The 24,076-nt window shown below is 43.9% G+C and overlaps 2 protein-coding genes and 1 long non-coding RNA gene across 4 annotated transcripts in view; 2 read left to right on the forward strand and 1 right to left on the reverse strand.

Annotated features, from left to right (window-relative positions):
- qsox1 (quiescin Q6 sulfhydryl oxidase 1) overlaps positions 1 to 1,289 on the forward strand; it is a 33,406-nt gene extending 32,117 nt beyond the window's left edge. For both annotated transcript variants that reach the window (XM_004068376.5, XM_011474572.4), the window contains exon 13: positions 30 to 1,289. In XM_004068376.5, coding sequence (XP_004068424.1) covers positions 30 to 826 — 797 coding nt within the window. In that variant the 3' untranslated portion in view covers positions 827 to 1,289. The remainder of the gene's footprint in view (positions 1 to 29) is intronic.
- Positions 1,290 to 9,193: 7,904 nt separating this feature from the next.
- On the reverse strand, positions 9,194 to 12,088 carry LOC144992061 (uncharacterized). The gene is made up of 2 exons (XR_013655814.1): positions 12,015 to 12,088; positions 9,194 to 10,172 (listed from the first exon to the last, which is right to left on the reverse strand). It is a non-coding gene; the product is annotated as an uncharacterized LOC144992061 (long non-coding RNA).
- Positions 12,089 to 12,355: 267 nt separating this feature from the next.
- lhx4 (LIM homeobox 4) lies at positions 12,356 to 23,503 on the forward strand. The gene is made up of 6 exons (XM_004068377.5): positions 12,356 to 12,621; positions 15,266 to 15,437; positions 16,495 to 16,697; positions 17,253 to 17,407; positions 17,904 to 18,075; positions 20,783 to 23,503. Exons 1-6 carry the CDS (start codon positions 12,543 to 12,545, stop codon positions 21,169 to 21,171), a joined length of 1,170 nt encoding a protein of 389 aa, XP_004068425.1. The 5' UTR covers positions 12,356 to 12,542; the 3' UTR covers positions 21,172 to 23,503.
- Positions 23,504 to 24,076: the final 573 nt, after the last annotated feature.

The following is a 24,076-nucleotide window of genomic DNA, read 5'->3' on the forward strand; positions in this document are numbered from 1 at the left end:
TCTTTTTTTTGCTTGTTTGTTTTTGACAGACTACCTGGAGGATGAAAGTCAGGTTCTGGAGAAACAGAGGCAAAAACATGAGCAGCAGCTCAAGTTAGTGCTTCAAAGGAAAGCCAGGGAGGCCTCAAACTCCGTAACGCTTCCTCCATCATCATCATCATCACCATCATCCCCTCTGGAAGAAGACGAGGAGGAGAAAGAGGAGGAAGAGCCTGATGACGGAGTGGCATACGAAGAAGACGAGGTTGGAGAAGAAGCAGCAGCAGTGAGAGAGATGGAGGAGAAATCCGCCAAACCAAAGCCCAAAGTGGAAGGAGGTGCTGACCATCAGCAGAGACACAAGAAACCCAGCTTTGTGGGTCTAAGGATGCGAGAGCCGCAGGAGGACATCGTGGATCTGGACTCGTTTGTGAACAAACACTTCGGGGCGAAGGTGCTTCAGTTTGCGTCCTCCAGCCTGGTGAAGCAGCGCACCCTGCAGAGGAAGGTGGAGCAGGAGCCCAGGCCCGTGTTTGGGCTCAGCTTGGAGCTGGACGCTGGTGTTGGAATGGTGGGCCTGCAGCCCATCGACCAAGACCTTCACGCCGGCTTTGGGGGCCAAACAAAGCGGCTTCAGAAACGAGAACTGGCAGGCCGATACTTTGAAGAGGGGCCGGGCCCGGGCCCAGGAGGCCGCTGGATTTCTGTGTTGAGTGTCGGCTTCTCAAAGCTGGACGTCAGCCTGTGTGTGGTTCTGTACTTCCTGTCCACCGCCTGTCTTCTGGGCATGTATCTCTTCTTCAGAAACCGCCTCAAGCGACGGCGGATTAAACTCGCTTTGCCCTAAACGCCCACGTTATGGTAGAAGTTCAGATGAGCCACGGAACACATTGTAATGCTTCTATTTCTGTTTGCTAAAAGGAGCAGGAATCCTGTTTTGGGACAGACGGCAGGAGTCAAACGACAGAAAATGAGGAGAGAAAAATGAGAGCTGCAACTTCCTGAAAAAAGTTTCCACTGTCAGAAAGTTTCCACTTCAGGGAAACTTTTCAGAAACTGCAAAAACAGGCACATAAATCTGTATTTTTGGGTTCCTGAATTTGTATTACCACTGCTAAAAGGTGCAATTAAACCCACTATGAGCTGGAATTCTTCCTTTCATTTGTACAAGTTCACTATTGTTTTCTTTCTTTTGTTGTGCCCTCAGTGGAACTGAACTTTTCCAAGGACAAGGAATGACATTGGTTTTGTTTTTGTAATTCAGAAGCTGCTTTGTGTTTAAAGATGTGATAAAAATACGTTTAAAGCTGGATGAGTAGAAAGTGCTTTATTTCAAGTGAAAAATATTTGGAAATATCAACACAAGATTAGCAGGTCTTTCACCAGAAATGAGCATTTTGGTTTTGAAATGCAGCCTTTGTCTTTCTAAAAGATTTCCTTACACCTCTGCATCCTCATAATTGACTCTCTGATCAGTAAAGACCATGATGGAGTTCTGCTGGACATCTCAACCTTTATGGTTTTCATAACATCCCTTTTAATTTCAGTGGGTTATGAAGTCCCAAATTTAAGAAACGGGTTTTACTCCCGGTCAAACGTGGCTCCCTGAAGCGGTCTCTCAGGTTGTTTGTGGTCCCAGTTGCCTGTTTTTTTCCTCCATGTTTTTTGTTTTGACCAAGACTGCGAGCGCAGAAAGCGAGGAGGAGGAGCGGACGGCACAAGTAAAAAAACCGGGGGTGGAAGGAAAAAAAGCCTGTTGCCATCTGCTGTGCAGCGCAAGCTAAATCCTAACAATTTCATTGGGATTATAGCAAGTGAGTAATCCAGCTTTCCTTTAGGACTACAGAGGAGAGATTACCCCTGAGGATTAGCTCCCTGCAGATAATAAACTTTATTAAAACGCAATCGGCTTTCATGAGGCTTCTTCCATTCTCACATACTCGGAGGTTGACAGCACCCTCAGGACCGGCGAAAACGGAAGGTGCATGGGATGGATGAGCGGGATGAAAGGCCCGGGTTTGATGCTGAGATTACAGCCCATCTGAAGGACGACTGATGCTTGATCTTGGGCTTTGTGCTCTCTGGACCATCGACTTGAATTCCCTTGACTCGTGGCCTTCACCTCCTCCACCCCGCTCCACCTGTCTGCCCCACATCCACTCTGATCAGATGGCTTTATCCACGCCGCGGGTTCCGCCTTTGAGGTTTGGTGATGCTGAAACAGTTGAGTTAAGGCAGGCGATTCTTCGCTCACACACAACTGGCTGATTAATGGCCCCTCATTAAGGCGGTGGAGCATCAAGGCCTGGCGGCGGAGGATGTGTGATTCCCTTAAGCTCTCAGATAGTCAAAACTTGAATGATGTATTAGAAATGCAAGAATAGAATAAGAAAAAGTAGATTTATTTGTGAAGCATCACTCACATTATCAGTCTAATGCCTTAAAAACAAGGTAAGATGGGTGATCTGGTCTGATTTTCCCACATTTGACCCAGGCGTCTGTCTCCCACACATCTGAAGGGTCTGAATGTTTGACTGGTGCAGGACTGGGGGCTGATGCTCCGCGCTGCTCGCTCTGACCAAACCTTTTATCAGGTGTCTTGAGCCTCAGCGAATGTTGTAATGGCTCAGACTAATGATGGGTAATGAGGAAGTTGGCAGCGATGTAATATCTGTCTGCAGTTTAGCCGAGGCCGAGGTGAACGGTTCACGCCGAGGACAGAGGCTTCAAATTCAAATCAGAACAAGCACCGAGCTGCACTTTGAATGCCTGGATTCTTCTTTTGAGAAGAACTTCAACATTGAAGCTTGAATTTTGTGAAAAGTGGAAAGAAATGAACTCAGAGGGCCTCTTGTGTTGGACGTATTTTACTTTAACAAGAGGGGTTATTAATCTTCAGACAAACCAAAGGTATGTCTGAATAAACCCGTTTTTGGAATTGAGGCCAAACTTTATTAATTTCAATCATGTTTGAAAATCTTTGGTGTTGGACCGGACGGAAAAGGAAAGAAGGGGAGAAGAGGGAGGGACGTTAGAGAGAGGGGGGGGGGTAGTGGGAAGGGGGGGATAAGACCATGAAGCAGCACAGAGCAGACAGGTTTACTGGTTGTTTATCATTACGGTAAGATTCAAATGTAGTACAAAAAGGGCGGAGCCTGTTCACACACACTCAAATGTTATAAACACACCTGCTAGCTGCAAAAATGTCCACCTGTTGACATGTACACAAAACAGATAGTGTTCACAAACGCATACTTATGCCTTAAAACCAACTAGTGTGAAATCTTTCATTCATTCAATCATGCAAACTATTAGTGCAAAGGTGAGCTAACACCTGTGCTCAGGTGAGTGTTTATGTTCTTCTAAAATGGACGGTGGAACGTGAAAAGAAGGAGGGAGAGTGCCCAGCCACCCCCACACCAAGACCCCCGCCGCAGCAGCAGCGGCAGCCTGAACCCCCCAACGCCACACGACAGCAGGCAGGGAACAACCGCCCCCCGGGCGACCAAGACCACCACCCAGGCCAGGACCAGCAGAACCGCCGCGAGGCCCCCAGAGCCAGAGAGCAGGGAAGCACGGGGGAAAGAGAGCGGCGCCCCAGCCCAACCAGGAGAGCAGCCCCCCGCCGCGCCGGGAGAGCCCAACGCAGAGCCTCACCCGAGAAGGACGCCCACAGCCCCAGACGAGCACCCCATCACCACCAGGAGTTCTGGGCATCCCCCCGCCCCAACCCCAGGTACGAGCCAGGACCCCCGAAGGGAGACCCGCTCCGTCTCCAGGCAGCCACCCACTCGGCCCACGGTTGGTCCAGGGAGGAGCAAGGCAGGGGCCAGCCGCCCTCGCCCAGGAGGGGAGCACCCCGGGGAAAAAGGGGGCCCACAAGGGGTGTTGTAAATTTGGCCCGACCAGGCTCGGCCACAGTTGGAAATTTGGCGGGGCCCAGCGCTCAGGGGCAAGGACCAGAACCCACCCCCCAGGGACACGAACAACCCCGACTCAGGTGTAATGTGAACCCCCCCTCCCCGCGCGGAGAGAGCACCACAGGGCCCAGGAAACCGGCACCCAGGGGACACTGCCGCCGCTGCCAAGGGCCCCGTACCCCCCACCAGGGAAGGGGCAGGGGACAGATGGTCCTAGGTCCCACCTTCCTTGCAAAATGTGTGTTTGTGAGGGTGTGTGTGTGTGTTTGTGTTGGAATGTATATTTTGAGGGGGGAGGGGTGTGTGTACTAAGGGGGGTGCAGTTAAAATTGGCGGGTAGGGCACTGAGGGGACATCTCCTGATTACTCACAGTGATGTCCCCTCACCCTCCCCACCAAAGGGCCTTAAATGTCTAATATGAGGTTATATGAGGAAGGGGGTAAGTTGGGGACAGCTGGTGGGCTGTCCCCCGGTGGTCAAACAGCTGTCCCCCAGCCCCCCCCCAGCATAGGGGCCAGGCCCCCCAGCCCAGGGGTCCCATCCCCGGAGGCGCCGACACCCCAGGCCCAGCACCACCCACCCCACACAGAGAGAGAGGAGCCAGAAAGCGCCGGTCCCCCGGAGCAAGCCCAGGCCCCCACCCCCAAGCGCCGGCCCTAGAAGAGCTCTGGTCAGGCCTTGACGGGACCGAGGCAGCCAACCGGCCGGGGCAACCGCCGATTGCCTCAGCGGAGACCCCGACCCGTCAACCCCCCAAGGTCCCGTACCAATAGCGGTACCAATAGCGAATGATCTACATCTGACATTTCATCCAGCTTTGCCCATTTTTCTGCAGCAGACGCCCACATCCACCCGCATCAGCAGATGTGATGAGGATATAAGATTGAGAGTAGTTTCTTCCCCATGTCGCTGTGTGACCTCTGCAGGACAGGGACGTTGAACCCGAGGCCAGTATTTTCCACGATTCCTGCTGCTAATGAACCAGATCCGGTGGGTTCTGATGACAAAACGCTTCAAGGGTGGGGTCAGTGGGAAAACAGGCAAAATGTCAGGCCTTGGGGACTGCAGCCCAACACTCTCATTCTTTTCTTCTTTCTTTAAAATGTAATGCATTTGTTACTAAAATATATACATTTTTGCAATAACATTTTAAAAGTGATTCTTGTTTGTGATTTATGATTGTGATTGATTTATTTGGGATTTTTTTTTTGTGATTTATTTCTTTGGGATTCATTCATTTTTTAAATCAAAGCTCAACAGTTTTCTCTGCAACTGAATCTAAGAGAGTCTGAGTATTTGCAGGTACTCATGTAATCTGCATTACAGCCAGAACTTACACAAAGTGTGCAATGGACCGTACTGCAAGTAAGTAGTAAGTAATGTCTATTTATATAGCACCATACACAGACAGTACAAAGGGAAAAAAATTACAAATACAGCACGGTGAAAAATACATACAATTATAAAGTCCAGTCAGGCAGCTGTGGTCCATTCAACATGAATGGAAAGCCTGATTATAAAATCAGGATTCTTGTTGGCTTTCAAAAGGGAAACAGAGTCCAGGGAATGTAAGGAAAGTGGGAGTTTATTCCACAGTCTGGGTGCCACTGCTTTAAAAGTCTCCTTGAAACAGCAAAGAAAAAAATTTGCGTACAAAAAAAGTAATTCTCAGAAAAAGAAAAGAAAATAGCCCCAAAAATACAAACTGCGTAAAGGAGCAGAACTTAGACAGTCACACCTTAGTCGTGTTTTAATGCTATTTTTTCACTCTGGAATTTCAGACTGCACTGATAATGTTGCTTCAAAAAGCCCCAATCATCATTCCTCCCCCACCTTGTTTCATCAGATGATCATCCTAAGGTTTTTGGTTTTCTGCTCACTCTCTCTCTGAAACTGAGTGTATGTGACTTTGTAAACCAGTCATGATGATGCTGCCGTTCAGGAGATTATTTGCACCACTTTTAAAAAAATCTACCTGAAGAACTTCATACCTTTAGAATAGTGGACTCTGATGGAAAATGACTTCTTACTGTGTTCTAGAAAATATCTGCTTTTCATTGTTTTCTGAATGTCCATTTCTGGCTGATGACTTTATTCTATCTTTCATCTATTTTTCAGATGGAAATTAAAAATGTTTTTTGTAGATAAATTGTTTTTAAAGAAAGTCAAATGTATTTTACTGTAGCCTTTCAGATGACCATTTTATTTAATTTAAGGGTCAAAGTGACCCAACAGTCTCTCCTAATAGCACACACGTTACTGTCTGAAACTACAAAAGAATTTAATCAAAACTTTATAAAATAAATCATAGAAATCCTCTGTTTAATCACAGCTTTGTGTTGTATCCATGAAGCTCATGTTAAAACTTTAAAAGGCCTTCATGTAAAATTAGGATATTGTGTTTTCAGTTACTATGGCGGCAATACAAACATACAATAAACACCTAAAAACTTGTGATATTAGTGGAGCTCTGGGCTGTAAATATCTGTTTGTTCCCAAAACCAAAAAGAAGATCCAGCTTTTGTCTCTTTTTCTGCAGTTTAATGATGTTTTTTGCTGAAACTCAACTCTTCTTGTTTGTTCGTTTCCTCTCTTAGCCTTTTTGTGCGACAGAGAAACGCTGCATGCAGATATACGGCTCTGTGACGAGACCCAGACTTAAGAGAAAAAACCTCCTCCTTGCTGAACTCCTGTTGTCTTCCATAAATTAGACAATGCAGAGTTTTATGGTCACTCTTCTCTCCTGTGTGCTTCAGTGTTTATTGCCCCTCTGGTATTGATATTAAAATGCAGGAGGGGCTTGATGTATTTTTCTGTCATCTCTCTTTCTGACTTTAATAATACTATAAAGCTTCCTGCTGTGGACAGAGCTGGATGAAAAGAGGTGAATAAATTATAAAAAGGAGTTTAATATATGGTGTTGGTACTGTGTGTGTATATCACAGCCAAACGTGCAGATTCTAAATATGCAGCCTTTTGAAGGTGGGAGTCAAATAGGGTCGGATCCATCTAATTTTACTGACACCCGCTCACCCCGCCCCATCATTGGTGCTTGTCTTGTCTCACTGTCAGGATGGGGGGGGGGTGCTTTCTGTGGGGATGGCCCCACAGAAATGTCACAACATCCTACATTAAGTCGAGTCCGTTCAATTCCCAGTAAAATCACGAGATACTCTAAGACCGTTCAAGTTTACACGACTCATTTTAACCGTTCGACTCATATCCTAATTTGTGGTTGACGACACGATTCATTGTCGATATTGGTTCATTTTGAACGATCCCATTTGATCCAATCAGGACATCTTTAGCCAAAAGTACAGATTTCTTCCAGATCATCAAGTTAATGAAATCTGTGTCCAAACCAACCAGTAAACTAGAATGAATGTCAAATCCATTCACATGTTAGTTTCCTAAAGTTCACCACTGTTGTTTTTCCACATCCAAAGAATCCAAAGGGAACATTCTAGAACATTCGAGACACTGGATGGTCACATGACTTTATTCACAGTCTGTCCACACATTGGACTGGAATGATGGACTGATCCGTGTTGATGACATCACACGTGTTGTCTGCTGTGATTGGTGGTTTTACATTTTAGTAAAATAAACCTACTGTACCTCAATCCAGATGGTATTTTCCAGTATTAATTGAATCGATTTATTTCCTTTTATTATGGTAAAGGTGGATTCCAGTAACAACTTGTCTCAGACAGAAAAATCTGGTTGGATGGTAAGAATATAAATCGATTCATAACTGAAGTGGGAATCATCTTAACTAGTTATTCCTTTGGTGAAACGCCAAATGTTGAAGGGTCTATATACTTTACCAAATCCTGACCCTCCCATGAAAATGCTGTTTGTAACATGTTCTTGTGGCATTTTTATGATGATGGAGGACATATAAAAAAGCTTAAAGGGCCTATATCATGCTAAAAAAAACATTTATGAGCTTTTAAGTGTATTTAAATATTCATCCTTCACAAAAAGAAACCCCAAAGTGGTATTTTGATCCATTCACGCGTTTGTGAGGATTCCTCTAAAAACCAGCTCTCTGAGCTCCAGCCCCTCCCAACCCAGACACACCCACTTTCTCTGTGTAGCCAGCGGTGATCGCCTTTTAACAAAAAATACAATGTGAACAACCATCTTTGCAAAAGTTGGGATGTTGTTTGCAGTCATGCTGCTGAGGCCGACTCTAGGATGATGTCATGAAATGGGCGGCACCCACAAGGAGAGAAAGGCGGGGCTTCAGTGATCAAGTCGTCTTACTTCTGGATTTAATAAAAAATGTGTTCTTTTGTGTACCAAAAGTAATATATTATCATATACGTTCATATCTTTTATTATAAAAGGCTTAAGAATAGCATAATATAGCCTCTTTAAACTTAAAGTGCCAAAAAGCAGCAGTAGAGACCCCTGCGCTGCATGAACTTATTTTAATTTTTCTCTCCTGTTTATCATTTACCATGACAGCTGCAACAGGCCTTCAGTAAATTAGCAGTTGCCTCGCTTGGGTCAGCTTTCCTCTCACCTTCAGTGTAGAGAACAAAAAAAAAAGACGTAAGATGAAGCTATTAGTGTTTATACAAGGAGAAATGTGTAGAAATTTGTGGGTAAACTGAAAAAAATAAATAAATGTTTCCGGTCCTGGTTTCTTGAAAGGTTCGTCTCTCTTGAGCATCCAGTCTCATCCCAAGAGATGGGATGAGACTCGAGTGCACCAGAACGAACTGGACGAGCCCCCCCATGGCCAAGAATGTAGTCACCTTATACCCTTTGAGGTGCTTTTGGGAAAGCGGGCCTTTCTGTTCTGGTTTTACTGACACTCTTTCTCCTCTAGAGCGAGCGTCAGCTTACAGGAAGTGCTCGGGTAATGAAGCTGGAAAAGGCCCAGCAGCTGTCAGTCACACGGCTGTAATTCATTCACTTGGCACTTCTCCTGTCATTGAGTCTCCTGTGAAGATCCATGGCTGCCTTTTCTTGTAAACTGTCTTTTTCTGAAATTTGAATTCTAACCATTGCTGTTGGTAAAGTAGCAGCAGAGGAGGAATCGGATATTTCTCCTGGTTTTTGTCTCATCTCTCAGACATGCTGGTTCAGCAGAGCTATCTCTGTCGGGTGAACGCCAGTTTAATCAATCTGCAAAAACCAAAGGGAATGAAGCCCCCAGGGGGGCAGCGAGGTCAACTTAAAGTAGAATTTGGAGGTCCTCTGCTTTACTGGTTCTCAAATCGAATGGACCTATTCTGATGAAATAAATTGATCATATCGAAGTTGGAAAATACCATTTGGATTGAGGTACAGTAGGTTTATTTTACCGTAAAACCGACCAATCACAGCAGACAACACACATGAGTTGTCATCAACACGGATCCGTCCATCATTCCAGTCCAACGTGTGGACAGACTGTGAATAAAGTCATGTGACCATCCAGTGTCTAGAATGTTCTAGAATGTTCCCTTTGGATTCTTTGGATGTGGAAAAACAACAGTGGTGAACTTTAGGAAACTAACATGTGAATGGATTTGACATTCATTCTAGTTTACTTGTTGGTTTGGACACAGATTTCATTTAACTTGATGATCTGGAAGAAATCCAAGAATCTGGAAAACTGTTCAGTAGCAGGAATTTCTGTCTGGAAGTTTGGATGAAGAGAATCTGGATCCACTTTAGGTCAGAGGATCGGATCATTTAAAATAAATCAATATTGACCATGAATTGTATCCCCAAATACAAATTATGATCTCAATTGAATCGTTAAATTAAATCGTTTTATCCCAAGTTGTCACTTCTAAATAATACTGATAATGTTTACAGAACATTTTGTGGTTTTCCCTATAAACAAAGACGCATCTTGAATCCAAACCTGAAGCAGTCAGCCTCAAATCTGCTTCCTGGAGTCCAATGAGGCCCTCACCGCGTCATCTCAGTGGGAAGGGGTCAGGTTCAATCAGAGAATTGGAAAATATCATTTCTGACAGGAATAGATTTCGTTTGTTCAAACAATCTCTCCTACTAATTACCCAAATGGACAGGAGCTGTCAGGAGACAATAACTATTCCCTAATAGAATTTGCCCCCCAAGTGCAATTTAATTTTCTCCTCGGTGCTCCCTCCTCGGGTTTCCTCCTCGCCTTCCTGCCTCTCCCTCTCTCTGCTCTGGAGGCAAAAGCTTGGGGACTCTCGCTGCCATCCCTGCGAGGCTGTTTTCTCCCTGGAAGCCGGAGAGAAGCGGGGACCTGCTGCTGTTCCTCTGCGAACCCTGAGCACATCCTGCGGAAAAAAGGAGGAGGAGGAGGAGGAGGGAAAGGAGGTGGGAGGAGAGAGGCAACAAAATCAGCCATGATTAGGTAGGTCTGCGCGATGCCTACTGGTTCATCACGCATGTGGTAAAGTTCTGAGATGTGAATTTAAATAACTTCAATAACGAGCCTAAGAGGCCAAACAAATGTTGCACCAATGTGAGCGCAGATTTTTCGTTCCGGCTTGGATACGCGGGTCCAAATGCGCGCACACTGGAGCCCCGGGCTCTGTCAAACGTTCTGATTTGTCTGGTTGCGCGCGCAGTAGGGCCGCGTGGCGTCTTTAGGGCGTGCGGATGAAGGCGCAGTGTGTGTCTGGCTCAGTCAGACGGATCTGTGAATCGCGGATGTCAATGAACTGGTCCACTGAAATATTAGATCTAATTAGAGGTGGCTGGGTCAGCGCTGGTGGCAAAGGAGTCGCCCCCCGCTTGAAATATTGCCCAATAGCTGCTTCTCAACAAATTATTTCTCCTTTCGTCTCTGCGAGTATGAACCCAAACCTTTGAAATGATAGTTTTCCTCGTCAAATGATGAAATACAGGCCAAATCATTTGGCATGCAAGCAGTGACTGTTTCTGACCTTACAGATCAGTGGGGAGGTTTTTAATTCTAAAAAAGATGTCGTTTCTTGGACATGTCGTTTTGAAGATGAAAAAATAATCTGCATCCCATCATTATATGTCCCACATGTGCGTGCGCGCATCTGATCTCTTTCAGCTTTTTACATCCGTCAATTATTGTAATTGTGTTGCCCTTTTCTGACGAGTTAAGAGCATTTTTATCTGCGTTTTTTTCAGGGCAGCTTAAGGGGCCTCGATTACAACAATCAGAGTAATTGAAAAGTGAACTGGGTTGAATGATTTGGAGCGGGAAGGTGTGGAATGGAAATAAAATAGTGGGGGGACGCACTGATGAAGGCTGAAGAAGAGGAGAACCTCGTGGCAAAACGGCTACCTTGAAATCTGGAGTGGAATACACCTGTCGTCGTTTTAATCAGCTTGATGCGTTTTTACAAAATAAAATCCTAAGAATAGCTGCTGTGGGATTGAGAGTCTTGGTTTTATAATACCATAAAAGAATAAGTCCATATAGGAAACACGGTTGGCTTTGGATAAGGTAAATGGAATAAATCATGGCTGCAATTCTAGACATTTTTCATTTTATTAATGACAAAAAAGACAAGAATTCACTCTGGTGTGACCCATATTTGCGCTGCGTAAATCCGGAGAATCTGAGCGGAATCTGTTCCAAACGATTTTTTAATGCAAAAAAAACCCTTTGTTTTTATCAAATTGGCTAAATAATCCAGATGCGCCGTGACGTGCGCGTGCGCTTGTGTTTGGATCTGCAGACTGACTTGATGCAACAGCTTGTTTTGGAGGCGGCACAGCCTCGACAAACAGACTGCGCGCTTTTCTTTCCCTGCCTGAAGTAAATTGGAAGCGAAGATGGAGTTCATCTGGTCTGAACTTGCAGGCCTCCGGAGGGAATATGTTCCCGGCGAGTTCAGCCTCAGACGACGGGCTGCAAAATGAAGAGTGTCAGGAAGACTGCGCGTGGACTCCTAATCTTCATTCCTGTTTCTGCGCGGTCAGGAAGCGCGCACAGATGATGCTGACCCCGAATGTGTCAGAGAAAATGTTCCTTTCAGCTCCATCTGTTCAATTCTACAGGAAATGTAGCTTTAAAATGAGTCAAATTGACCTTTTTGGCCTTTTACTTGAAATGCCTTATTACTTCACCCGCTCACACATCAAAGTCTCACTCTGCACTTTGAGAACTGATTAAGGAAAAACCATCAGGGCCGCACAGACAGGACCTCAGACGATCCTCATTTTCCGACCTCTCCTCCTCCCCTCCGGATCGGCTCCTGCTGGCCCGGGGCCCCTCGTGAAGCCACTGCAGTGAGCTATTTCTGGTCTCCGTGAGCACGGTTCCCCCTCTCCTGAGACAGTTTTCATGGCCCACGTTCGACGCCTCTCCTCCTCTCCTTTCTCATCGTCGCCTGCACACCTATCCAGGATGCTTTCCGCCTCTGGGGCTTCCCCTTCTTGCGCTCCGATTGGCTCCATGTGAGGCTCTGGCGCGGTGACGTCATGCCCCACCGCCCCTGCAGCGCTGAATGGACCAAGCAGCCTTCTGATCCACTCCAAAAACAGCTCAGCACGGCGCGGCGCCGCACGGCACGGACATCCCTCTGGAAACGGAGGAATAATAGGGATTTGAGCCCACAGTGTGCAGGGTGGACACAGGCCTCAGCACCTTTTTTTGTTTTTAGCCCCCATACAGGGCAGGCCGGAGGAGTGGCGCGCGCGTCTGTATCCCGGTTTGGATCACAATGATGCAAAGTGCGGCGGTCCTGCCGACAGAGAGTCCCGTGAAGAGTTTACCGGAGATTCTCGGAGTGCCACTGCAACGTAAGACACCTTTCTGTCCTCCCCGCGTTTCTGCTGAGTGTCTGGCGGGAGCCGCGCGCGCTGTGGGGGTTTGCAGCATGGAGAGGGATTTATAAACGGGGAGACATTGAGGTGAAGAGACGGAAGTCCTGCAGGCCGGTGATGTGTCATGCTGTGAACACGCGGGCATCAAAAGTAGCTTTAGATGACCTTTTCCCGCCTTCTTCTGTCCCATTTAGCAGCCAATCGTCCTGACTGAGAACAACAAACGGCGCCATTTGATCCAGTCATATTGAATAAAATCAAAAGAATCATTTCTCTCTGTACTTTCATGTTCTCTGAGCTGTTAATTTGCAAACGAGCCTTCTTGGTCAGGAGATCAGACGCAGTTGTCATCATCAGCCATCAGACAAACGCTCTCTGACTTTGACTGACACTCATTGTTGGGTCAAATTAAAGGCCTCAGACGTTCAATTGGATCAGACAGCAGGCCTCAAACAAGTGCAACAATTACCAGGACTTGTTCAAATAAAGATTTCCAAGAGGTCATTACTGCGGATTTAGCAGCAAAGGTGAGAAATTCTTCACATCTGTTTGCTGTTTGTTAATCTGTGGGCAGCTGATGTTCGTCCTCTGACCTCATTATTCACCGGAAGGTTTGAATGTACAGATGGAAAAGAATCCACAGACACTGACAACCACGAGACTAAAATATTGATTTTAGAAAACACTGACTTCAAAAGATTAGAGAATATTCACAATTGCTTTAGTCAAATTTCATGTTTGCAAAATAATTCTGAATTGTATTGTTGTTGTTTCTTATGGAGGCTGCACAAATATGTGCCCAGCTCGTTCCAATCTGCACGTGCAGTCAGATTACTCGTCAATTTTAGATGCTGGATTCAGATTCTGCCACTCAGTCCCTGCAGCGCCGGGATTCATCGAGCCTGGATTATTTCAGGAATCAAACCGTACGGACCCCCCGACTCAGAACACCCGCATCCCAAACCAGAGGTGCGTTTATTCTCCAAAGGAGCAGCAGATGCTGCAGCCGGGTCTGAGCGCGTGCGCCTCCGCCACGTGAGCTGACGGGAGCGACGATGAGGAGTGGAGAGGTGGCAGCCGATAATCAGATAGGAAGGAGACCTCCCGAATCCACGCGCTCCTCTCCCCACACACGCGTGTGCGCGCACCCTGCACGCTGCCAATCCACGCGCTGCCAAGAATCGTGCTGCTGTCCTTTCAGCACCACTCCTCTCCGCCTCCCGAGCAGGCGCGTGGCTCCGGATGCCTCTCCGTCTGCGAAGGCCGGAGCTCGGATTCCCGCTCCCGCCCTTTCTCCTGTCTTCTGCGGCTCGCGCCAGTCCAGTTCCGCGGGTCTGCTCTTCCCGCCGCTGCAGTCACACCGAAACACCGGGACGTTTTCCGCAGCTTCAGCAATTTCATTTGAAAAACATGGACGGAGAGTCAGAATGGAGGGTTTTTCCCCACAGTTAAATGTAAATTTATCTTCGTATTTTAAAAATAAAAATCACATTTTAATGATAATTTATTACGATTTAAAAAAATATTTTCTCCAATTAAAAAAAGAAAGCTGTGTTTTTTTGGGGCGGGAAGGATCTTGACTTGCAGGCTGCAAAAACCTAAATTAAATATGATAACTGTAACGTGATTATTGACAGAGGATTTCATGCTGTGGACCCACAGTGAACAGCCACGTGGGTTTTCACACATTTAGTTTTATTATAATTATTTGTATGTCGTTGATTGACATGGTGCATGCTTATTTAGTTCAGAAAATAACTGGAGTTAATATTATTTTTTATGTATATTAATTTATTTAGGATTTTTACAACTAACCATATTTTTTATTTTTATAATTTAGGTGACAAAGAAATTTCTCTGTGAACGATTTTTGAAAAGGGCTTTTATTTTGAAGGCTATTTAAAATAATGAAAAAATAAAACATAGAGCTAATAGAGCCTACAGAAGAGATTATACGGTGACTTTTTAGGTTTGAAATCCTGCTGGACTTTTTTTTCTTTTTTCAATTACAAAGACATCAGGTGTAATCTGGCTTTGACCTGATTTCCATCCGGGAGCTTTTCACCCAAAGGCGCTGGTTGTCACCATGATGTCCATAAAATCATTAAGAGATTAATTAAGGTGGATGGAAGAGGCAAACGAAATTAAGACGGAGAAGAAAATCAATTTTTCGTCAGAGAAGATTTTTTTCCTCAGCAGACTGTCAGGACCTTGGACAGTGACGGACACGTGAACCAACCAGCGCGCGCTTTATTTGTTTTTATCAATAGAAAAAATGGAGCACTTTGATTAGATAAAAACGAAAATAAGTGAAATATATACTAAAACACAGTGAAAACCCACAAGATCCGGAATCTGCTACAACCACGGGTATAATTCTTAAGAGAATTTCTGAAATATTTACGCAATAGAAAATAAAATAAAACAAAAATTGTTGTGTAAATAGAAAACAGCAAAATCACACCTGGTTTTGTCATATTTCCTTTTAGTAAAATACTTTAGCTAAAACCATCTAAACGTTTATTAGACAAATGGAAATAAAGAAGCCCCCAAAATCCTTGGCGTCATTTGTTTCCTGGCATCTCCGTGACCTCCGTCTTGCTCTGGTTTCTCCTGGCAGAGATCCCTCAGTGCGCAGGCTGCAGTCAGCACATCCTGGACAAGTTCATCCTGAAGGTGCTGGACAGACACTGGCACTCCAAGTGCCTCAAATGCGCAGACTGCCAGACTCCGCTTGCGGACAAATGCTTCTCCCGCGCAGGCAGCGTCTACTGCAAAGAGGACTTCTTCAAGTAAGAGCGCCTCTTCACTCCTAGAGACATTGACTCCACTTCTTCTGTAGATCTAAAAGAATAAACACCTTCAGTAAAAACAACAACAACAACTTTGTAATTTACTTTAATTTTACACAATAAAACTACAATGAATTCTATATTTTATTTGTCAATATATATATATTAAATTCTTTTTAAGAAACTAGGATAGAAAATCAGATTAAAATATTTGGACTAATTTCTCACCTAAAATATCAGCATGAAGTTGTCTTTACATTCATGCTTGCTGTTTAATACTGATCATTTCTTTGCCTTCATTTATGCTGTAAATGCAAACCTCTTTTTACTTTACAACCCTTTGAGCAGTGTAGGTTTTTTTTTGTTCTGTTATTGGATTTTAAGGGCATGACGGGTTAAAACTGCCTTTGATTTTCATCCAAAACAGAATCAGCAGATCTGGGCTTTTTACTAAATCTAGTTTGAAATGTTTTACTTCTCAGAGCTTGAATAGAACCAAAAGCGCTCTAGAATCTAACCGTATTATCTGTGACCATGGGGGGGCAACAAGGTTTTTCCCTTTTGGCATTCTGCGATTCTTGAAGGCGGAATGAAAAACATAAAACCTGCCATTCTTTGGTCTGTGTGGTCTGCAGGCTTCACCCTCTCCTGTTTTTTTCCGTTGGTTGGCCCTGTGATTTAAAGCCTCTCCCGACTCGGTGTTTTATTGGTTTTCCTCTGGGTGTTTTATTGTGAGCACTTCTCCTCCTGCTCCTCTTCAACCTCTTCAGCTTTTAGAAAGCCCATCTGTAAACACATAATCATGCAAACACGCACAAACTTCAGGCCGACACAGTTCATGCAGAGCAATGGCCCTGTCTTTCCTTCCGGTTAAGAGAAATCTATCATCTCCATCGTGCACAGAAGCTTTTCCTCCTCTGAACGTTAATAACTTACATTAGCTTTAAAAATGTGTCATCATTTGGAGCCAAGAAGAAAATGGCAGCATTAGAATGTTAGCTATCTGTGCAGCCATGGTGGTTTGCTCTACTTTCTGGGTTCTTCATGTTTCCTGCAGGCGTTTTGGAACAAAATGTGCATCGTGCCAACAGGGCATCCCTCCGACGCAGGTGGTGCGGAAGGCCCAGGACTTTGTGTACCACCTTCATTGCTTCGCTTGCATCATGTGCAGCAGGCAACTCGCCACGGGGGACGAGTTTTACCTGATGGAGGACGGTAGGCTGGTGTGCAAGGTGGATTACGAAACCGCAAAACAAAACGGTGAGTGTGTGTGGAAAATGTTTTAAAAACGAGCCTGAAATGCACCACATGGAGATGAAACAGGACAGAGTTACATATCTGGTCACATTAATAGTAACGACAACAAATTTCTATCTATGTGATTCAGTGCTGAGAGGCTGAGACTTCACTTTACTGCATCAGAATTGCAAAAGAGCTCCATAGATCAAGCTGTATGCACTCATCAATGCAATGAAATAACTTCTGACTGTGGATCGTTGGTGTTTGTCGTTCGTGTGTGTGTGTGTGTGTGTTGTCTCTGTCCCTCCCTTCCCTCTGAGATTTCCATGCATCTCTGATTGATTATGTAAAGTGAGCCGATGCACTTATATGGTGCGGCTCCAGTAGCTCCATTTCTATGCCACTGAGTAGATTTATGTCCTCCACTGTGGGAGTGGGACAGATGCACAAGGACGATAATACACTCCACTGCATGACCACTTACTTCTTGAACACACACACATGCTCTCCATACAAAGGCAGCATTTGGTGAGGTTTCAAATGTAAAATAAAAGTCAAAAATGTTTTTTTTTCCAGACGATTCCGAGGCAGGAACCAAGCGGCCCAGGACCACCATCACAGCCAAGCAGCTGGAGACCCTCAAAAGTGCCTACAAGAACTCGCCAAAGCCAGCACGCCACGTCAGGGAACAGCTGTCCTCGGAGACGGGACTCGACATGAGGGTGGTGCAGGTGGAGACTTTCTACCTTTTTGTGGGAGAAGAGCAAAAACAGTCAGTTTCTGTTAACTGATAATAGCTATGAGAAAACTTTCACCACACTTCTATTTTTGATGCTCCTTCAAACTTAAAACACAGAGTTTTCAGTGTTTCTGTTTCAATTCAGCTTCATTTGTGGCCTTTATTCTTTAAATCTGGAAAAAAAGAACATTTTAATCTGAAAATGAACAAATATTTTGAATTTGTCATGACAATGATAACATTTTGGTTAAAAAAGCTAAATCAAAATTGTAAACCACACAACAGAAATAGAATTACAGTTTTAGAACACAAAACAAAAACAAAAGTTTTTGCTTTTTAAGACATTGTGTTGTAATTCGATTGACTAAATCTTAATTTTAGTTTTTATTATAAATCACTCCAACAGAAAAATCTGTTTTGTGTCAAACTAAAGAGTTTTTAGAGCTGAGGTCAGAGCATTTTAATCATTATTTCTGTGTGTGTTTCAGGTTTGGTTCCAGAACCGGCGAGCGAAGGAAAAGCGTCTTAAGAAAGACGCAGGACGCCATCGCTGGACTCAGTTTTATAAAAGTGTCAAGCGCAGCCGAGGAGGAGCCAAAGTGGAGAAGGAGAGCTCGGCGGATGACGCAGGACTCAGCGACAGTGAACTCAGCTTCAGAGGTTAGTTTGACTTCTTTTCTGAAATGACATCAGAGGAAAGAAGTTGTTAAATTTACATTTTCTGCTGCTGGATTGAGGGATTCCTACAACAAACCGGGCTTTCTCCATCAATGGCAATCCTCTCTCGCAAATTCAAGATGTCGTTCTCGATCCCCATTTTCCCTGCAGATGCCTCATGCTTCTGTTTGTCTTCTTGATGGAGCTTATTGGAAATGAGGGAGAGGACTTAGAAGGATGCAAATGGCATTTCAGACATCCTTTTGTTATTTAATATTTGCAGCCCTCATTTTGGATGGTCATAAAAGTCTCCTAGCCACTTTAAAACTGAAGGCTGTTTTTATGAGAAATGAAAACTGGTGACAGAAACTCCATAAAGCACGTGAGGCTTTTAGTCAATTAGAGAGAAAGCGCTCTGGGTCTTTGTTGTTACTGAATCGATGAAACAAACATTTTGTGCTGCAGTCACTAGAATATAGAAAAAAATAGTGAAAATACACAATTTACTTTTATTTGATTACCGTATTTTCCGGACTATAAGTCGCCCTTTTTTTCATAGTTTGGCAAGGGGTGCGACTTATACTCCGCAGCGACTTATTTTAGAAATAAATTGAAATAAATACATTGTTAACCCTCCTGTTAAGTTCATTTGTGAGGAACAGAGATGATGTTCCTGGGTCAATTTGATGTATGAGGTATGTTAAGTGTTAAGAGGATGTTAAGTGACTCAGAGAATCAGCAAACCTTTTTTTTACAGTAAGATCTTGAAGGCTAACAACATAATATTGTATTTTCCAATGATTTCATAGATTCAGAAATGCAATAAAAATGACAACTGTTTCTACAAATACAGGATGAAAACAGAGTATTAGTTGGACAATGATGCTTCATGAAAGGAATAAATAAATAAGTATGAGAAAGAATTACTGTGAAATTATGAGATAAACAGTCTGCTATGATTGTGTCATATAAGTTTGTGCAAGTTATTACTTTTTGGTCCCAGATTTTGTCAAATAAATTTCCTGTCAAAATGCGACTTATAGTCCAGTGCGACTTATCTGTGTTTTTTTCTACTTTATAATGCATTTTTGGGCTGGTGCGACTTATACTCCGGAGCGACTTATAGTCCGAAAAATACGGTAATCAGTTAAGTATTAACATAGATGCAGCACTTTGTCTCATTTCCAGCACTTTACCTAACAGATGAGATGTGAAAGGAAAAAAATTAAGTTTTTTTTCAATTGTTTATTTCAAGCAATCAAATAGGAATAATACACAAAAACAATACAATCAGCAGTTATACATTCATACAATAACTAATCAAATTTTGGATAATTAGACATATTAATAAATATTGCTTGAAAGGGAGTGGAATGAAGCGGACTTATATAATCCCACCCCGTTATACTATAACCATTTTATGTATGAAACGTTGCTTTGGAGAGAACTGAGGCCCACAGTTGAGTCTGCCCTCATTTCCCATCAACTAAAAAAACATCCGTAGTAACAACATTTACTATTGAACTTCTGCAAAAAGTTGCACAGTAATTTAAGATAAAAAAAAGGAAAATACTTAAAAGCATTTATCTTGACAAGGATTTTTAACCAGCAAAAGATTAAGGAGTAACAAGGATGTTACAGCCTTTGCCACAATCATAAAAAAGAACAAGATGAGGCGTTTCCAAGACTCAAAGGTGGAATTTGGACTCACCAATCAGACTTCCTTTCAATTCCTCCAGATGAGGAAATATTTTGACAAAGAAATGAGACCAGAAGAAGGGAGGGAACAAAATCCGGTTTAGAGGCAATAATTGGAGCATACCAGCAAATAAAAAAATATTATTATTATTATTTCAAAAGCCTCATTTCATGTCAGAAAAACACAACTTTATCCGTTAAAAAAAGTGGTAAAAGGAAATGTCCATCACTGCTTCAGATGAAGAATGGTATTGAATGTGTGCTTTAGGTCAGCATGATATGCAGAAAACCTGTGATATTATGTATGTTTCACTGCAACACTTTAATTTAAATAAGAGTTAACCTTCGACCACATAGGAGGCGAATATTCAACATAAAAGAGCTCCATCCGATTGGTCAACAACGTGAAGCCGTCCATCCGATTGGTCAAATGCATAACTGGATTTATTTGATTCGTGAAACACTTTAAACTTTCATTAAATTGCTAAAACAATCTTATGGCAGCTTGCAGGTAACCACTTATTGCAATTTCTGCCGTCGTTTGCGATATGCGTGTTGCACAGCTTGATAACGATAAATTTATGATTTACTGTGCAGGGCTAGTGTGCGTTAACTCAGTCTTCTACCACATCACTGAAATGGAGAGAAGTGAACTGGAAAAATCTTGTGCGTATTCGTCTTTACTACTCCTTCAACTCAAAGCAAACAATCTGCAGAGAAGATGAGCAAATTCAAGAAAAAATGGGACAAATGGACTTATATAAGAACTCTCTGGTCGTTGCATGACCAGACAGACAGACAGACAGACAGACAGACTAAAATTAAATTAAGTAAAAAATCGTGAAATAGCTTCAAAATGAATAAATGCATTAAAATCCTAATTCCCAGACTGCATCATCCACAGACAGTTTCAAACCAACCAAGCAGTGACTGCATTGTCACTGCTCCGTGTGCTGCAAAGCATGATGGGTGCTCAGGTGCTGTGTACTGACAGATGCTGTCTCCTCTGCAGACGACCAAGTCCTGTCAGACCTGGGTCACACCAACGGGTTGTACGGGAGTGTGGGTGACGTGACCAGCGGCGGCGTCCTGAACGGAGGCTTCTCTGTGGACGCGGCGGGACAACCCTTCCATGACATCAGAGCGGGAAGCCCTTACGGTCTCCCACACTCTCCGTCCTCCATCACCTCCCTGCCTGGCCACACCCCTCTCCTCAACAGCCTGGGCTTTAACATGGACGCTCTCGTGGCGCAGGGGGGGCCGGGTGGCGTGGGACAGGCTCTGAGGGCCATGGCAGGAGGCCCCACGTCAGACCTCTCCACAGGCAGCAGTACTGGATACCCTGACTTTCCCACCAGCCCAGCATCGTGGCTGGATGAGATGGACCATTCCCAGTTTTGAGGCTTGAGACTAAAAAAAGTTCAAATAAAAAAATAAAAACCGCCAGGAGGATCCACCTGGAGACAGAAGATTTTCTAAAACCTTTCTTTGTATTTCCCTCCAAGACTTTTGTGGCCATGCTTGAAGAGGAGAACAGAGAAAAGTTTGGCTCCCGGTCCTTCAGTGAGGTAACAACGAGATGTGCAAACCAGACAAAAGCAGCGAACAACACTTCCTCAGACTGTTCAGTCTCCACAACATCATTAGATTTACCTGACATCTCTTTTCTTCATTTCATTCATTTCCCTTTGTGAGCAGCGGAAGCTCACAGGAAAAATAAGAAAATCAGACAACCAGTGTCCAAAAAAGACAAGATTAGGGCTCCGATCTGCTATTGAGTTGGACTGCTGTTTGGTGAATTCAGAGCCTTTTCATTGGCAATGCACTTTACTCTCCTCTTCTTATTCTGAGGAGGGAGACATATGCACAAGGCAAAAACACAGTGTTTCATGGAGAGAAATGTGAAAGAGCTGTGGCACAAGTGTGACTTTTGAAACATGTTGATCTTTTTTTAATCATGAAACGCAGCGAAGCCGAAAGGAAGTAGATGGTCATCCCTACAAGGTCTCTGCAGAAATCTGGGTCTGGGTTTGTTCAAGCAGACGGTATAGTGTCGGTTAGAAAGCTGTTAGCACATCAGAGCTCATGGGTCACTTCCCTGCAACCACTATGTTTAAAGTCCCACTCTGATCATCTTTTTATCTATTGTAAAAGCCTCCCAGTGCTCTTTCAATTGTGATCATGCCATTTTTTAAGGCAAAATCAAAAGAACTATTGTTTTCTAGGACATAGTTTCTGCAGAACAGCAGTAGTTCTTTAGAAATTTGCCTCTGAGTTGTGGGCAGGACCTTTGGTGCGGCCCCACTTCCCTTCCCCGTTGAACAGCGTGGCGGAGCAGGAAGCTTGCGGCCCCCCGCCCATCGTGTTTTCTAAAACAGCATTTTTTACGTCTGCTCCTGATTCACAACAGTTTGAAGAAAGAAATACTCAGAAATACAACTCTAAGCTTATTTTTCATCGTCTATCATAAAAAAAATGCAGCAATAACCTGTTAGAAACACCCTTTTCATCAGAGTGGGGATGTAAATGACGCATCACCATCTTTTCAGTGCAGAGGAGTGTGACTTTGAGAGTTTTCTGTTTACATGGCTAAAAGTAAATCTGACCACCAAGTGTCAGAAACAACAAAAGGATTTGGTTCTGACTCTCTTCAGTCAGAGGCAGCCTTCTTTCAAAGATCTTCTCAGTCCAGCAGCTCTGGCTTTGCCTGCAATCAATCTCCTTCCTGACCCCACATGTGCTGTCTGTCTGCCCCCCCGCTGCCGTGTCAGAGGGATTACTGCATCCGGGCCTGATCCGGGCCTGATCCGGGCCTGATCCGGGCCTGATCCGGGCCTGATCCGGGCCTGATCCGGGCCTGATCCGGGCCTGATCCTTCATGTGTGTTTCACATTTAGAGCGCCATCAACTGCACTTGGAGATGAACACAACAGCTGAAACAAACAAATCCTTCACTGTCACAGATTCTTATGAAGCGTTTGTTCTGGAAGTTTGAGAAAAGCAGCGAGTGTTTTCATTTTTACAGGAATTCAGTTCTTGTAAGTCATCCCTCAGAGTTTACGTCACTTTTTCATTAGCAGCTTGAAAAGACATCAGAGTTATTCTTTGTTATAAAGATTCAAGTTAAAATGGAAATTCTTATTATTTAGCCACATAAACCTTCATGGCATGACCTAAATAAATAAGACACACTTTTTTGATTCAGTACAACTTTATTTTGATCAGTATTACACTGTGTCAACACTTTTTGCTTTGTATTTACAAAAAAAACTCAAAATGAAGACCAAATTCAGAAAAATGATTAGATTCTGGTACAAAAACTTCCCTTAGTTATCATTTTATTGTTTGTGTTTCTTGGGTCACCGCTGTTGCTTACATTCATAAAGGACACACCAGGTAAATAAAACCAGATTGATTTGAATTGCATCACAGAACCAGCTCATTTTATCATCCAGCTCTTTTTTTCACTGTTGGTTCAGAAACAAACTGTCTCCAGGTTTTGCTTTGTTACATCCGTGTTGCTGCAGCATCGAATGGTTGTAAATTTTGTACAGTTTAAAAAAAAACGTGTTGATTGTCTTGTTTCATGAGTGCTATTTATTATTGCCATGTGTCTTTGAAAAAGATGTAAAGAGAGCACTGAATTTATTCATTTATGCCTTCTGTGTAATGTTATGAACTATGTACAGTCAAATCTATATGAGGAAAATAAAGCTGACATGTCTTTGGGTTACCTTGGGCCGCTCTTCTCTCTCGTGAGCTCGGCTCGCAGTGATGAATGTGAGACTTAAGATTTTCTGTTTCGCTTTAGTTTCAATGTATCAAAAGAAAAATGTGAGCAGTTGGTGTTTTTATTATTTTGCCTTATTGAAATACTCTTAGGGCCAGTTATCCCACAAATTCATTTACCCATTGAGAGCATTTACCACACACTTAGGCCTCTATTCAATTGTGGAGATCCATTTAGTACCACCAACAGACAGTGGTCAGTTGGTTAACAGTGATTGATGTCGTTTTCCTCTCTCGCTTTCAGGGTGGGGTGACAAGAAAGATGCATGGAGAGGAACAATGAGAAGGGAAAGATGGGAGGGAAGGGAAGCAAGTGCAGAAACAGATGTCCTGCTGCTGCTGCTGCTGCTGCTGCTGCTGTTCTGCTGCTGCTGCTGCTGCTGCTGCTGCTGCTGCTGCTGTTCTGCTGCTGCTGCTGCTGCTGCTGCTGCTGCTGCTGCTGCTGCTGCTGCTGTTCTGCTGCTGCTGCTGCTGCTGCTGCTGCTGCTGTTCTGCTGCTGCTGCTGCTGCTGCTGCT

The sequence above is a fragment of the Oryzias latipes genome, chromosome 4 (genome assembly GCF_053564925.1).
Source record: "Oryzias latipes strain Hd-rR chromosome 4, Olatipes_Hd-rR_3.1".
Lineage (NCBI taxonomy): Eukaryota > Metazoa > Chordata > Actinopteri > Beloniformes > Adrianichthyidae > Oryzias > Oryzias latipes.